General features: G+C 38.5%; 1 protein-coding gene across 8 annotated transcripts in view; it reads right to left on the bottom strand.

Moving 5' to 3' along the window:
• The window catches only part of NME7 (NME/NM23 family member 7), a 262,510-nt gene that overhangs the window by 240,450 nt on the left and 4,780 nt on the right, over nucleotides 1-17,280 (bottom strand). For 2 of the 8 annotated variants that reach the window (XR_004817625.2, XM_035719367.2), the window contains exon 1: nucleotides 16,896-17,049. The exons of 5 other annotated variants lie outside the window; for them this stretch is intronic. Coding sequence is in view for 1 of the 3 variants with exons in the window: in XM_035719367.2 (XP_035575260.1) it covers nucleotides 16,896-16,898 (3 nt within the window). In the remaining 2 variants the exon portion in view is untranslated. Of the gene's footprint in view, nucleotides 1-10,643; nucleotides 10,665-16,895; nucleotides 17,050-17,280 lie in introns of those variants that run through there. One more of the 8 variants, XR_007411917.1, reaches the window with a different exon arrangement.

The following is a 17,280-nucleotide window of genomic DNA, read 5'->3' as shown; positions in this document are numbered from 1 at the left end:
TCAAGCAGCTGTAGCATGAATGTGCCTCTATAAAAGTGGTGAAAGGCTCAACTCTTTTAGCAAGTCTTAAAACTACTAATCATCTATCTAAGTCTATCTTAGAGCTTCATGGGGTAATCTTTTCTACCCTTTGGAATGCTTTTGCCTATATTATATTATGGGTGAATATAATATGGGTTAATAATCATATAATGATGCACGGACTATTTTAACTTAGTAGTTTACTATTTTAGTATTTTTATAAGATAAAGCATATTTTAAAGGAGTAATAGATTCTTAAAAATCCCAGTTTAATTGCAAAGGAGGCCATTTTTTCCCCATAATTAAAGCTTTGGCTTTCTAATTTATGAACGGAAAAATTATGCCTTTGACTTCACGAGAAATAACTTGTGACTGTGTACTCTGTGCTTTCTAGATGAATGGCATTAATATGTCACATCGATATGGACTGAAATTAATAAGCAACTAATAAAATCCATAAAGGTTATCTTTTCCTGAAAGAATGTTTCCCATGGTGAGAGAGTGCCACCTGCTGTTCAATGTGGATTTCAACACAGCCAGGCCACGTAGCCATGCCGCGTTAAATCAGAGTTAATTTTTCGGTGGCCCTTAATTATCGAAATATGTATTATGAATTTTTGAAGAAATGGTTATCACTATATGCTCCAGTAATTGCTTTTTCAATAATTAAGATAGAAGTCTTCACTTCTCTCAATAGCTACAAAAAAATTATTACTAGAAGAATTTTTAAAGATTTTAGAGGGGGGTCAGGGCATGGGGACAGAGAGCAAAAGAATCCTCAAGGAGACTTCTCCCTGAGTAGGGAGCCAGATGCAGGGCTCCATCCCAGGACCCTGAGATCATGACCTGAGTGGAAATCAAGACCCGGCCACTTAACTGAACCACCCAGGCGCCTCAGTAAAACCATTTTAAATCTTAAACATCTTGGTTCAAATTGTGGTAGACTACAAAGAGCAGAGGCTTCCAGGCCAAACCAGTTCAACTCTGGCATCAGGTGTTTTTAACCTGAAACTGTTTCCTCAGAGAAAAGAACTTAATACACAGTAGACATTCGATAAATCAGATATTAACTACTAAGAAAAATAGGTTTCCCACCTAGATTTATAAGTTAACAAGTGTCTTTTGGCTTTTCATACACCCTCCAGTGATCACAGTTTTAATAAAGGCATCCCGGGGCACCTTGGTGGCTCAGTCAGTTAAGCGTCTACCTTCGACTCAGGTCATGATCCCAAGGTCCTGGGATCAAGTACTGCGTCAGGCTCCTTGCTCAGTGGGGAGCTTGCTTCTCCCTCTCTCTCTGCCTACCACTCCACCTGCTTGTGCTCTCTTTAAAATAAATACATCTTATTTAAATAATAAATAAAAATTTTTAAAAAGTCATCCTGTTGCAAGTCAACAATTTTGTTTCTAATTACTTGCATAAAAAATGACCTAATCTGAGTTCTTTTTTGATAATTCTCCTAGCCCGCCCCAAGTAAGTTTAAACCTTTGTTTTTTCAGCCACTGAAGAAATCAGCAGGTTCTAACAGCCACTCTTATGGAAGATGAATAACATTCAGTAAATTGTCTTCACTTGCTTTCTCACATTTAATAAATTATGTAATAGAATTTTAAGCGATTAAAATGTTTTTTAATGTTTTTTTTTAAATCCTGTAAAACTATTTCAAGAATATCTTCCTCATGACATTTAAAAAAAAAAAAAAAGGTTTAATCTGGGGCCTGTGTGTGTATGAAAAATTTTTTTTTTTTTTTTTTTTTTTAGTATAGCTGACAAATGTTACATTAGTTTTAGGAGTACAACTCAGTGATTTGACAAGTTTATATATTACTCTATGTTCACCACAAGTATAGCTACCATCTGTCCTATTACATCACTAATATAGTATCACTGACTGTTCCCTATGCTTTGCTCTTTAGTCCGAATGACTTAGTCATTCCATAACTGGAGGCCTGTATCTCCCTCGCCCCTTCACCCATTTTGCCCAACCTCCCATTCCCCTCCTTTCTGGCAACCAGTTTGTTCTCTATATTTATAGTTCTGATTCGGCTTTTTGGGATCTTCTTTTTTTGTTTTGTTTTTATTCCATTTATGGGTGGAATCATGTGGTATTTGGCTTTCTCAATTTCACTTAGCATTATACTCTCTAGGTCCATCCATATTGCCCCAAATGGCACAATCCCATCCTTTTTCATGGTTATGCAATAGTCTATTGTGTGTGTGTGTGTGTGTGTGTGTGTGTGTATATATATATATATATATATATATATATATATATATCCATTTGTCTATTGATGGACACTTAGGTTGTTTCCATGTCCTGGCTATTGTTTTTAACCCTTGGACTAATTTTATCAAATTTCACAAATTTACCCTTGCAAGTTCTCCAAAATTAAATCTCTTTTGAGCCTAAACCTGTCTTTAAGATTATAGATTTAGGTGCACCTGGGTGGCTCAGATGGTTAAGTATCTGCCTTCAGACCAGGTCATGATCCTGGGGTCCTGGGATTGACCCCCCACAGAGGGCTCTCTGCTCAGAGGAGAGTCTGCTTCTCCCTCCTCCTCTGCTTGTGCTCTCTCTTTCTCAAATGAATAAATAAAATCTTTAAAAAAAAGCCAACAGTTAAAAAGAGATTATAGATTTGTTTGTATAAGTAAGAGTTCAGCTGTAACACTGAGGAACCATCTCCTGACAGCTCAGTGTATGAATCAAGATGATCTTTGAAGAAAATCATTTCTCAAGGCTTCCATGTGCCAGGCCTAGGTATAGTAAGGAGCATAAGAAAGAAACCCTGTCTCCAGGAGCTCACTCTCTTCAGCACATGACTGAGTCCTCACTCTGAGAGCCAGAAGGTAGGTTACAGAAGTGGATTCCCAGGGTGTGTCTTTGAAACTGGTAGACTCCATTCTCCACCAGCACTGCCTCCCCCGGAGACTAAGGCCTTCAGGAAGGGGCAGAGGGGATGGCGAGGATGGAGGCAGGAGGGAAAGGCAGGGATAGAGATATCACTACTTATTTCTTGCTCTTGGCCTTGTTTCTCTTTTCTCTCCTGGAGTTTGGATGTCTGTCTGCTGTTTGTCTTTGTCTCTGTCTCTCTCTCATTCCTGGCTTTCTTTCTTTCCCTCTCTATCTCTTCCCTTTCTTCCCTGGAGAAATAAGAGGTTATTTAAGAAAACAGAGAAAGTAAAGGAAAATAGGACCATGTAAAGAGGATCATAAGAGAGAACTAAAGTGGGTACTTACTGACGATAAGAACTAAATAAAGCTGTTAATTCCTTCCCTGCACTCAGAAATTAGACCTATGGAGTCAGTCACACCGAGATACAGAAAGGCACATTGCATCGATAAGGGAGCACAGTATGGTAGGAAGAGCACCACATTGACAACACATGTGAGCCTTTCCCAACTCAGTTTCCTCACTGATACAATTCGAGGATGAGCCTAGGTCAGTGACTCACAGCACTTCTTCTATTTATTTGCTTCTACCAGAACCTGTAGTAAGAACTACATTTTCCATGAGAACCAATACATGTATTCCCCACAAATGAAAAAAAAAAGTTCTATGTGACAATTCTTATCCTCAGTATGTGCAATTGTATTAATATTTTATACTGCTTTTTTTAAAGGCCAGTTGCTAGTCACAATTTATAAAGTTCACAATCTCCCAATGAGTCACAACCTCAGTTTCAGAAATACCAGCTTTTCAAAACTCCAGTATTCCAGCTCTGAGACTCGATGAAGCCACATCACATAGGACCTGTGTAATCTGGCCTCGAGCTATCGGTCAGCAGCATTCCTGCCACTTTGCTCCAGTCACACTGGACCAACAAGCCGGCTCCCACCACAGAATCTTCGCACCTGCTGCTCCCTCTGCTGGACAGCTCGGCTCCCTATAGCACCCCTTTGACTGAGCCTCTGCACAGACGTCAGTTCTGAGAGGTCTTCCCAACCATCCAACTAAATACCAACCCCCTCTTCAGCCTCCTTCATGCTCTGTCCCTGTAACCGATTTCCCTTTTTCATAGCACTTATCAATACCTAACATTTCATTATACGTTTGTTTTTCTTGTGACTCCCTACCCCCAGATGTCGTAGCTCCATAAGGACAAGGCTTTCTCATTCACTGCTATCTTGTTGGTGCATAGGACAGGATCCAGCACCATGATAGGGTTTTAAAACTAACAGTTGAAAAAAAAAAAAAAAAAACTAACAGTTGAACGGATGAATGAGTCTAGAGTTCTCTCTCAGAAGAAGAGAGTCCACTGTTTTTGACTTCTAAATTATTTCTGGTGGTGAAAAGCCCTTGTTCAAACATGGTTCCCCAGTCCCATACATGACTAGCAGGGAAATTCAGTGGAAAGTTAATTTCCCTTCTTTTCAACTATCTTTTCAGAACACTATTCTTCCCTGGACATTTGTACCTCTCTGCTCTCTACTAATATTTGTGTCTCTCCTCCATACATGCAATAGCTATCTCTAAAGGATGCTATGAATTACTTAAGAATCTTAAATGCCTGTAAAAAATGGGGAAATGTTATATAAATGTCAGGCACTATCATTAGTAAAACTGCAGCCATGCAGTGCTTTGGTCATGCGCTAAAGTGAAACAAGAGAAAGGTGAAGAGGAAGGAGAATGAGAATAACTGGAGGTGCTAATGTAGATAGGGTGGACAACGAAATCTTTTCTAGTAAGGTGGCCCATAAGCACAGAAAGACATGGAGAAGTATTCTGGGCAAATGGAATAGCACGTGCAACTAAAGTGCATGTAAATGTGAAAAAAAAAAAAGATTTAAACTTTTTAAAAACATGTACCTCAAAGGGGTAAATTAAAAAGAATTTGCTTAAAAATTATACTACTACTAAGAACACTTCAAGTACTTCCGGATAGTCACAAATGTGTATGTCTCCGGCCCAGTCACAACTCACCCCAAACAGACTTCTGGGGCAATAAGCAAAATGTTTAAAAGAAAGGAAAAGGGAACCTGGGTAGCTCAGCAGTTGAGCATCTGCCTTTGGCTCAGGTCATGATCCCAGGGTCCTGGGATCAAGTCCTACATTGGGCTCCCCACAGGGAGCCTGCTTCTCCCTCCGCCTATGTCTCTGCCTCTCTCTCTCTGTATCTCATGAATAAAGAAATAAAAGTTTTAAAAATTAAAAAATAAAAGGAAAAAAGTATTTATTAAGCACATAATTGTACAGGGCACTAGGCTGAACATTGAACAATAAACTACAGTGACATAGTTTCCTACTCTGTTTCAAAATGTTTTCTTGTGAATTTAAGGAATCACTGTTGATATGAGTAAGTATAAGTTTAAACGTATATATATATTCACAAGAAAACCTGAAACTCAGTGAATAAAAAATAACACAGAGCATGCTGAAAAGTTAGCTCATCTTGTTTTTCATTAACACTCCTTTACATTGACAAGTCTCTCCTCTCTGTTCTCCTATTCAGTAAGTCTCCATTTGACACCTGTCAGTAACAATAGTAGCAGCAGTAATAATAGCTAACATTCGGGGTGCTTACAACATATAAAGCATTAGGCTAAGCACTTTATCTCATTCAATGATAACAATATCTACTTGTTACTACTAATTGTTAACATTGCTAGTGTTAATATCGCATTGCTCAACCTGCATGTATATTGGGAAACAAGATAAAATCTTAAGGACATTATTAGATTGTAAATGAAAATGCTGGCAGGGGGGAAGTGGTCATATTTTAGGAGCCATTCTCCCATTGGATATAAATTTTAAAGCTGTTTAATTATGATAAATATTCAGATAGCTATAACATACAAATATTCACCTTTCAGAGATTTGGGCACATACAATAAAAGCTAAAGAGCAAGATGATTTCACGTAATGAAAGATTTATACTTGCCACTAGATGGAGGGGTTTTCAGTTTTTCCAAAGCCTATGTGTGTATTTTCTAGGCCTATGTGTTAGAAAACAGATAAGGCCTGAATGGGCTCATTGTACTTTCACAATCAAATTATGGAATAATAAAATTTCAACTACCACAAATAAAAGCAAATGTTCCCACCTAATCTATTTAAGCTGAGTAGAAATTCATGGATCTCAGATCTAATACTCACTAAATACATATCAGACATGTCTAGCTATGCCCTTCCCAAAAAATGTATGAGAGTTACTGAAACCAGTCTCAAGTACTATTCCTGCCATCTCCCATCTTTTCCTCCCTTTTCCTTGACCCTTTATTGTTTCCATCAGGAAAATAACTCTACAACAGATATTGACAAGGAATTTAATACATAAAAGTTAATTTTTAAATAGTCACTAAATTGGACAACTCCACTATTTATTTCTAAAACTTGTTTTAGATTTTAGTTTCCTTCCATTTTCCCAACTATTGTCCCATTAGACAGCATTCTGGTTAATACGAAAGTAGGGTATTTCATATGCACAGTACATTACAGTTTATAAATTACTTTCATATACATTTGATCCTCCCAACACTGCTTTAGCTTTTCTGAACAGAAATTATCATTCTGATTTTATGAAAGGGAAGACAATTGCCCCGAAGGATGACAAGTCACATAGTAAATACATGCTGAAGCCAAGACTGCAATAGGATTGAAAATTTTAGGGTTCTAGCTCTACATCAGTTCCTTTGTACTACAACAGGTTGCTTCTTAAAACAGGTGATCAGAGAGGACTAGATAACCCATCTGTAAATAATAGTTTAGAAAAGGTTACCTCCATCTTCCTCAGTATATACTGCTAATAAATTTAGAATTCTAACAACTTATGGAAAATGGCAAGCAATAATTATAGAAAAATACATTAGGCAAGTATTGACAGTGTTTCTCATCTATAGAACATATCATAATTTATAATTTAATATACTATTGGGTAAGAAAGGTGAAATTTTTATTAAAAGTTCAAATCAATTGTTAGATATACCTAAGAAACATGTAGCAATACTAGCTTAGAATTTAGAAGAAACAAGAACCATGGCACACTGCTAGTAGAATACAAATGGTAAAACTCTCTGGAGGTAATTTGGCAATGCATATCATGAAAAACCTCAGAAATGCACATAGCTTCTAGCCCAGTTATTCCATTTCCAATGTATTCTAAGGAAATAATTACTGATTTATGTAAAGCTATGCCTGTAAAAATATATTAATTATAGTGTTAGGGGCATGTGGGTGGCTCAGTCAGCTAAGCATCTGCCTTCGGCTCTGGTCATAACCCCTGAGTCCTAGGGTTGAATCCCACATCGGGCTCCTTGCCCAGTGAGGAGTCTGCTTCTCTCTCTCCCTCTGCCCCTACACCTTGCTTGCGCTCGATCTTTTTCTCTCTCTCAAATAAATGAATAAAATCCTTTTTTAAAATGGTAGTATTGGGGATCCCTGGGTGGCTCAGCGGTTTGGCACCTGCCTTCGGCATAGGGCATGATCGTGGAGCCCCGGGATCGAGTTCCACATCGGGCTCCTGCATGGGGCCTGCTTCTCCCTCTGCCTGTGTTTCTGCCTCTCTCTCTCTCTCTCTGTGTCTCTCACGAATAAATGAATAAAATCTTTATAAATAAATAAATAATAAAATAAAATAAAATAAAATAAAATAAAAGTGTTTAAGACCAAATAAATAAATGGATTGGTTTTATCAAAGTAAATGAAAGAATAAAATGTAGCTCCTAAAATTGATCTGAAAAATTGTGTAAGATATATTAAGTAAAAAAGACAGATTTGTAAACAATATCTACAGTAAAATTACATTTTAAAAGATATATACATGTATGTGTATGTATATGTATACATGTATGTATATGTGACTGGGATATTACACAAAAATATTAATGGTGATTATATATAGGCAATGATATTACAGATGAGTATTTTTCTACATATTTGCAATTCTCCAAAAACAATTATATTTCTACAGTATAGTAAGTTTAATATTTGATATATAAACAAGTTACATATACATATGCTATATGTATTTCATATGTTATATATTATATATATAATGCAAATGTATCATATAATGGTATATTTTAGACAGCATATAAAATGCATGTAGCATATGCATATGTAACTCGTATCAGAACTTCAGAAAACAGAGGATGAAATTTAAATTTACATATGTCAGAGAACTCTGGAGCCATTACCCATGCATATGGAAATATATTTTAAAGAATAAAGTACTATGAAGGCACACTACATCGGAGGACTCAGGAGAGGTAACAATAGCAACTTAATTAGACAAAGTGCCTAGTAACAGAAAATAAACTTGAATTGAGCAGTACATTTTAATAGCTACAATTTCTCACATCTAATAAATAGAAAGTCTTAAAATATCAACAGCTTTCAGAAGTGAAGTAGTTTAAACAGATTTTGCAGGAAAGTGGATATAAGGTTAACTGAAGTATTGGAGAGATTTCTGGAGAATGAGCTACTTCAATCTTATGCTCTAGCACCATCAAGAAAGACATTAAGGGAAATCACAGCAGAAAACATAGTATCTGTGAAGACACTGTGATGCCACCACCTGGAATGTGCAACTTTGTCTACCACACCTTTAAGAACATATTATGGAAACAAAGGGTCCAGAAAAGGGCAATTAAATTATTTTTTTAAGATTATTGATTTAAGAGAGCACATGTGCACAAGCAGGGGAGGAGCAGAGAGAAGAAGAGAAAATCAAGCAGACTCCCTGCTGAGCACAGAACCCAACATGGAGCTCAGTCCCATGACCCTGAGATCATGACCTAAGCAGAAACAAAAAGTCTGACACTTAACCAACTGAGCCATGCAGGCGAAGAACAATCAAATTATTAAAAGGCGATTATAAAAGGAGAAATCAAGAGTGTTTTGATCTTCAAACATAAGATCTGGACAGATAAATATTTTCCAAAGTTTATAAGATCATAAATGTTACAGATAGCATGAAAACCGTCACTGAAAGTCCAAACTCATATAGTTAAAGTTTAAATAAGGCAGATCCAAGGAAAATAAAATATTTTGATGGAATAGGAAAAATGTATGAGATGTATTATCCCACCCATTACATTTTGAAAGAAATCTAAAACCCTTCCCAAGATGCATAACCCTCAGTTTTCCCGGGTTTCTGCCTGCCTCTACATCTCTTGTCCTCGGGCAGCCCAGGTGGCTCTCCCTCTGCCTATGTCTCTGCCTTTCTCTGTCTCTCATGAATAAATAAATAAAATCTTAAAAAATAATAATAAAAATAAATGTTAAAACATCAAGGAGGTTTTCCCTTACCACCCTGGCTAGGTCAGGCCTTTCTTTTTATTACACATTTTGACCTCACCTTGTAATTTTTCTTTTGTAACCCAACTTACCTTTGTAATTTATCTTCTAATATCTTTTTTTTTAAGATTTTATTTATTTATCCATGAGAGAGACAGACAGAGAGAGAGAGAGAGAGAGAGGTGCAGAGACACAGGCAGAGGGAGAAGCAGGCTCCATGCAGGGAACCTGATGTGGGACTCGATCCCAGGTCTCCAGGACCACGCCCTGGGCCAAAGGCAGGCACCAACCACTGAGCCACTCAGGGATCCCCTATCTTCTAATATCTCCATAAGTTCCACAGGGTGCACAAGGTAAGCTGGGACCAGAGAAGGTCTCAACTGCCAATTAACAAATTTGGGCTCTACTCTATGGGCACTGAGGGAGAGCTATCTTATTAATCAATGTATAGCCAGTGCCTGGCAAACAAAAAGCACTCAGTAAATACCTGTTAGAACTGATGAATAATTGGTGAATAAGAAAGAATCTATGAGGGATGAAATTGGACTTCTATCTTATACAACTCACAAAAATTAACTTGAAATGTATTAAAGATTTAAACATAAGACTTGAAACCATAAAACTCCTAGAAGAAAGCATAGGGCAAAAGGTCCTTGACCTTGGTCTGGGCAAGAGGTCTTTGGATGTGACCCCAAAAGCATACACAAAAATGTAAAAATTAGTAAGTGGGGCTACATCAAACTAAAAATCTTCTGCACAGCTAAAGAAACAATAAACAAAATGGTAAGGCAAACTTCAGAACAGGAAAAAATATTCACAAACTATCTAATGAGGGATTAACATCTAAATTACATATACATTCACAGATATACAATAGGACTAAAAATATGGGCAGAAGAACTGAATAGTCTTTTTCCAAAGAAAACATACACATGGCCAACACGTACATGAGAAGGTGCTCAGCATCACTAATCAATAGGGAAAATTAAAAAAAAAAACACCATAGATATCACCTCATACCAGTTAGAATGGCTAGTATAACAAGACAAGAGGCAGCCAGTGTTGGGGAGGAAGTAGAGAAAAGGGAACCCTTGCACACTGTTGACATGAATGTAAAATGGTGCAGCCACTATGGAAAGCAGCATTGAAGATTCCTCAAAATTTTATTTTATTTTTTAAGATTTTATTTATTTATTCATGAGAGAGAGAGAGAGAGAGAGAGAGAGAAAGGCAGAGACACAGGCAGAGGGAGAAGCAGGCTCCATGCAGGGAGCCCAATGCGGGACTTGATTCCAGGTCTCCAGGATCACGCCCGAAGACGGTGCAAAACCGCTGAGCCACCCAGGCTGCCCGATTCCTCAAAAATTTTTAAATAATACTACCATATGATCCACAATTCCACGTTTGTGTATTTATCTGAAAAAAAAATGAAAACATTAACTCCAAAAGATATGTTCACTTCCATTCGCAATGCCACATTATAAAATATAAAGCCAAATATAAAATATATTTTATATAGTGCAACAGCCAAAATATAAAACAAGCTAAATGTCCATCAGTGGATGAATGCATAAAGAAAATGTGGCATATATACAGTGGAATATCGAGAAAGCAATGAAAAAGAAGGAAATCCTGCCATTTGTGACAACAGTGATGGATTCTGAGGTCATTATGCTAACTGAAGTCAGACAAAGACAAATACTGTATAAATTCAGTTTCTTGTGGAATCTAAAAAGATTCAAAGAAACAATAGAATAGAGGTTACCAGGGGTTAGGGGTGAGGAAAATGAGATGTCAAAGGATAAAAACTTCCAGTTAGAAGTGAATACCTTCTGGTGAATCAAATAGAGTTAACAATGCGGTATTATCTACACTTGGAAATTGTTAAGAGAGTAAACTTTAAATGTGCTCATCACAAAAAAAAAAGTAATGGTAATTAGGTGATGTAATGTATGGGCTTAATGCTAAGGTGGTTTGCAATACATGTGTATCAAATCAACACATTATATGCCTTAAATTACACAATGTTATATGTCAATTATATCCCAATACAGCTGGGGAAAAAAAGGAAAAAAAGATGAATTAAAACGCAGAAAAAGGACAGAAAAAGACAAAAGGAGCTACATGTAAGGAAAATTAGGGCATTATATTAACCCATTGCTATTCAGTTTTGCAAATACTACCAGTTCCTATGAAAGAAGAATGTAACAGCTCCAATCTGCATTTGTAATAAAATCGTTTAGTGGGAAAAATCCTTTGTTTGGTTTCAGGTTTCTAAATTAGGCACTATACTTTCTGATTCAGTTCTAGCAAATGAAACCCTGCCTGGGGCTTTAAAGTTGCAGTCCTTCCAAGTTAGCACTTCAGGTAATAAAAGGAATCCTGGATGGTTAAGAAGTACATGCCAAAAATAAAAACAGCAAGCGTATTTAGAAGAAATGTTCTAGAGCTAGAAACTGAAAAACATTTCGTGGAATAAAATCTTGTTTATATTTAGCCATCATGAAACTCTTTGAAGTCTCGTTTAAACTAACAACTTTGAGACATTTGTTTAGTGTAATTCTTGCAGAACATAGTGGATAATCTTTAAAGGCCTTATGTTATACTAGCAGATCATCTTTGTTAACAGCATTCAAATCAATGTTCTACTTTAGAACATAGATATATAGAGAGCATATATATAGATTTATAACATTCATATCTCTTTGTAGTCAAGAGTCTTAGAATCTCCTTTATTCTCTTTATGCATAACAGTAAATAAATTGATGACTCTAGCATAGTCTTTATCTTAAACAACATGTATGGGAGATATACTAAAAACTACATTTGCCTATCTCTGCTTCATAAAATGGAGGCTAGTCTTGAATTTGTAGTCAGAACCTAATTATGGTGCTGGAAGCTTAGCTTTTAACATCCAGATGCAGACAGAAACTGATCAGATTATGAAATTGCAGCAGGTCAGGAAGGCAAATAAGCAAACAAATTCTACCTTCAGCTGCTTGGAGAAAGACCATCAGCCTCTGATACAATACACATGCCAGAGGTGAGACTGAACATAGGAAAAGGAAAACACCGATTTCTCTCTGGTTCTCTAAAGGCCTATTCTTCCTCATGAAGGGCTGACAGCAACCGACACAGGAGAGAGATCTGGATGCAGAAAGAAACGAAAGAATTCTGCTCCAGTCAATTTTAGGCTCTCATTAAATTCAGAGCTTCTCCTGCCAATGAGATTGACACAAGGACAAAGAAGGAATAAGAAATCAGTGCACCTGCCAATGAGATTGATGCTAGGACAAAGAAGGAATAAGAAATCAGTGCACCTGCCAATGAGATTGATGCTAGGACAAAGAAGGAATAAGAAATCTGTGCATCTTGAGATCAACTATTTTGCCTCTTAAAGTATTTATTGTTCAAAGCACACTATATTTTGAACTTTGTGGACCATGACTGCCAGGAAGGAATGCATTTTATATCATAACCCAGTACACACAACACATATGCATTTTCAAATAAAAGTTTTGCAGAAGTTATCCTTTGTACATACAACGAATATAGTGTCTGCTTTACGCCACCTTATTTTTTTAATGCTGGCTACATTCAACAAATTGGTTTCACAACCCAGTAATGGGTTAGAACCCAATCTGAGAAACCATGCTATAGTGCATACATGTGGTCTATCCTCTGCCTTCTTCTCTAACTGTATTTCATGTTATTCTCTGCCTTACTTCCCCCACTGCTGCTGCCCCCACACTGCCCCACCTCTGAATTTCTATTATTTTTTACATTTAACCACAAGATCGATTCCTGAAATATGCCAACCGCTTTCTGCCTCAGGGCCTTTGACCTTGTTGCTAGTGTTGTCTGGTCACCCAGATCACTGCAATTCGTCATGCAGGTCTCAAGACAGAAGTCAATTCTTTAAAGGAGCCTTCACTGACTACCCAGTTTGACAGAGCCACCACATAACTCCAGCAGGTGCAGAGGGGAGGGGGAGGAGTTCACCACTCTTAGAGTGGTTGGGAAGTCTGAATGACAATGTAAGACAAACATGAAGAAAACCAGTATTCCACAAATGTACTTTCCAGCTCTCATGCTACTGTTCAGGCCATTGATTTCTAGTTATGGAAATTCTATTCCATTTGTTTAATGATGGCCTTTCTGACTCTGAAAATTGAAGACACCATCCTTCAATACCTGCCAAGTACTCTGTAACCTCTCAGGGCATGTATCACATTCTTTCTTGTTTTTTTTTTTTTTCTTTTTTTCATTTAGTAAATATCCGAGTACCTAATATGGTCTAAGCAATAGCAGTGAACAAAATAAAGATCAATCCATCTCCCACTTCAGTTTAGTAAGAGTGACAAATTCACAAATAATTTCAACTGAATGTAGCAAGTACCATAAGAGAGAAGCGTATTAGGTAAAGTTGTGACAAAAAAGAATAAAAAGTCAACTACCTTTGAGTAGAGAAGTAAGGCATCACAGAAGAAAGGACACCTAACCATGGTATGGAAGGATCAAAGGGAATTTGGCCAACACACAATGGGATGGGGTATCCCATGTAAAAGGAACAGAACGTACAAAGTAAATGGAACATTCATGAGTTTGAAGTTGCTTAAAATGTTCAGCAAATGTCAAGTAGCTAAAAGGAGTGTCTAGGGAATGGAGATGCATGAAAGAAGCTGGACAGGTGAGTCTTAGATGATGGAGGGCCTTGTATGCCATTCCAGGTACTTTGAATTTTACACTGTAGGGTATGGAGAGTCCAGAGTTTTAAAGAGGTGAGTAACCTCAAAGATTTGGATCTTTAAAAATTCCTTCTGGAGCTCCTGGGTGGCTTAGTCGGTTAAGCATCTACCTTTGGCTCAGTTCATGATCCCAGAGTCCTGGGATCAAGCCCCAAGGCAGGCTCCCTGCTCAGTAGGGAAAGTCTGCTTCTTCCTCTCCCTCTGCTCCTCGCTGCACCCCCCCCCCCCCCCACCAGCTCGTGCTTGCTTGCTCGCTTGCTCACTCTCCCTCAAATAAGTAAAATATTTTTTAAAAAATTCCTTCTGGTAAAAAAAAAAAAATTCCTTCTTGTGGCAGAGAAAAGAATAGATTGAAGAACTGCCATACCATACTGTTAAAGTCCAGGCAAGAAAGAAGGAGAGCTTGAACTAAAATAGGACCTAGTGACCACTGGAATATGGGAGGCAAGGAGAGAAAAAAATGGAGGACAACTCTCGTTTCTGGTTTAGGTTACATATATTGTAATACAGAGTAACTATAATACTAGGGATACATAATATTAAAGCTATACTATAGGTTACAATATAGTGATGTCATCAATTAACTTGACGGAATTAGAAAAACCAAGTGGAATGATAGCGAGTTCAGTTTTGGTCATGGCCGACTTGAGAGGCCTTTCTGGTAACGTAGAGCTGTCCAGAAAGCAACTAGGTTAGCGCTAGCAGGTGTGAGATGAAAACTGAAATTTAGACACGAATCCTTCAGCATTACTAAAACTCACATGTGTGGATGAAATCACCCCAGGGAAATGCATAGAATAAGAACTGAAAATTTTAAGACTGAGTCCTAGCAAAAGGCATTTAAAAGGCAGACGAAGCCAGTGAGAAGAAAAAAAAAGGGGGGGGGGGGGGAGGAACGCTCATGAACTCAGCTGTCACAGAAAAGCTAAATAAAATAAACTTAAATTTTTTTTTACTTATTTATTCATGAGAGACACAGAGAGAAAAGCAGAGACATGGGTAGAGGGAGAAGCAGGCTTCCTGTGGGGGAGCTTGATGCGCAAATCGTTCCCAGGACCTCATCTCAGGATCATGACCTGAGCCAAAGGAAGACACTCAACCACTGAGTTCAGGTACCTCAGTAAAACTAACTTTGACAAGAAATTACTGGATTGGCACCGCAAAAGCCATTAGAAACTTAAGACAAGCAACTTCATTGAAGATATTCAAGAGGACGTCAGACCACAGAATACTGCAGATGAGAAAGGGGCAGTTGAAGTAGGTGAAAATACTGTGCTTTCAAGCAGTTTACTGATAGATGGAAGGACTGGACAATCATTGGATAAACACAGCATGGGGGATGTGCTTTTGTTTCATTTCATTTTCTCCAGATGTATGACCAAAACACTGGGAAGCAGGAAAAGGAGCAAATGCCTGAAAGCATAGGAAAGGAAAAAGATAAGTGGAAGCAAACGGTCTTGTAATGGATAGGAGGAAATGAGATCTAGAGGAGAGGTGAATGTATTTACCTTCAACAACATTTTATCTAAACTAGAAATACAAAACTGAACAATGGGTAAAAATATATGCCAATGTGTAGGTTAGGGGCCTGAGGTTGAAGAAAATGACTGTTAGACTCTGACACCTGCTTAGAAGGGAGGAAAAAGGAAGGAACAGGGATTGGAAAGTGAACGTGTAAGAGCAGGAAGAGCACAGGGGCAGATAGAGGCAAGGAAAGGATTGTTTTGGAGCAATGGAGAAAGAAGGGGTGGTGGGAGGGGCTCTGTTGCTAAATCCACAGCCATACCCATCTGAGACAATAGTCATTTTTCTATTCTCCAGTCCGTTACTCATAAGTGTTTAAAAGATTTGCTAATTAAGTGAATTAAGTAGAACCCCGTGTTCTCAAACCAGTGAGTGAATTAAAATCACCTACAGGCTTTTTAAAAAATGCAAATTGCAGATGCAATGAAACGCCGGGAACACCTGCACCCCGATGTTTATAGCAGCAATGAAGACTCCTAACTCTGGGAAACGAACTAGGGGTGGTGGAAGGGGAGGAGGGTGGAGGGCGGGGGGTGGGGGTGAATGGGTGACGGGCACTGAGGGGGGCACTTGACGGGATAAGCACTGGGTGTTATTCTGTACGTTGGCAAATTGAACACAAATAAAAAATAAATTTATTATTTATTTATTTATTACATAAATAATTAAATGATATTAAATAAATTTATTATTTATTATTTAAATAAAATTTAAATTTATTATTTTAAAAATGCAAATGCCAAGAATTTGGCATTGGTGGTGGGGGAAGCTCAAGGAAGTGAATATTCCAGAAGCTCTCCCAAGAGATCCTCAGGGGGCATTTCCGTTAAAAGGCACCTGCCTAGAAGGGAATCAACTGGCTAAAAGAGAACTGAGGCAAATACAGCCCTTCCTGCAAGGCTCTTAGCCCGGGGGTGGAGCAGTGCTCTGCCGCTCAGGAGAGCACACACTACAAGACCTCCCGGTCAGTGTTGAGACAGTCGCATGCACAACACAATACTCTTAAATGAAGCCTCGTTTAAGGGAAGCTAAGAACTTGAAAAATGCGATGATGAAAAACACGAACATTTAAAATGTTTGTTCTAAATGACGTCTCACATCAGGGTATCAGACCAAGTGTTTACCCCTACACTTTTCTGTTACGTTACTCTAGAGGCTCAGCAGCACCAAAGTGGAAGTCAGGGTGCTACGAGAAATGGGGAGAGGAAGGAAACTGCAGAAACAGCACCCGGAAAGGGAAAAACATAATGGGGAGGAGGTGGAAGAAACCAGGATGCCTCTGGGTGTCCCTCCGCCCCAGGACCTGAGAAGCTACGTAAACAAGATGCCAAAGCCGTTCTTCTGGCCTCGCCTGGCACTCACCATAGTCTCAGGATCTCAGCGCGGGGAAATAGGCAGCTTTGCCACAAGGAGACACCACCTCTACACCGACGCCCGGTTACTCCGGCAACAGGGCCCCGCCTACTACCGGACGTGCGGGAACGTCACAGCCCCGCCCCTTCGTTCCTAGTGGCTGAGAGGACTCGGAGCTCCGCCCACCCACAGGCAGACCCGCCCTTCGATTGCGTCGTTTGGGACGACCGAACCCTGCTTGCCTCTTTCCAGCGTCATCACTTGATTTGGTTGATAGGTGACCCGGAAGTTAAGTGCAGAGACGGCTAGAGCTCCAAATAGTCTATATCTTATTTTTAAGTAGGAACCCATCCATTCTTCACTTACCGAAGCCTTACACCGTACGTGCTGGGTT

This window comes from Canis lupus, chromosome 7, assembly GCF_003254725.2.
Source record: "Canis lupus dingo isolate Sandy chromosome 7, ASM325472v2, whole genome shotgun sequence".
Classification (NCBI taxonomy): domain Eukaryota; kingdom Metazoa; phylum Chordata; class Mammalia; order Carnivora; family Canidae; genus Canis; species Canis lupus.
This window is presented reverse-complemented; position numbering and strand designations above follow the sequence as displayed.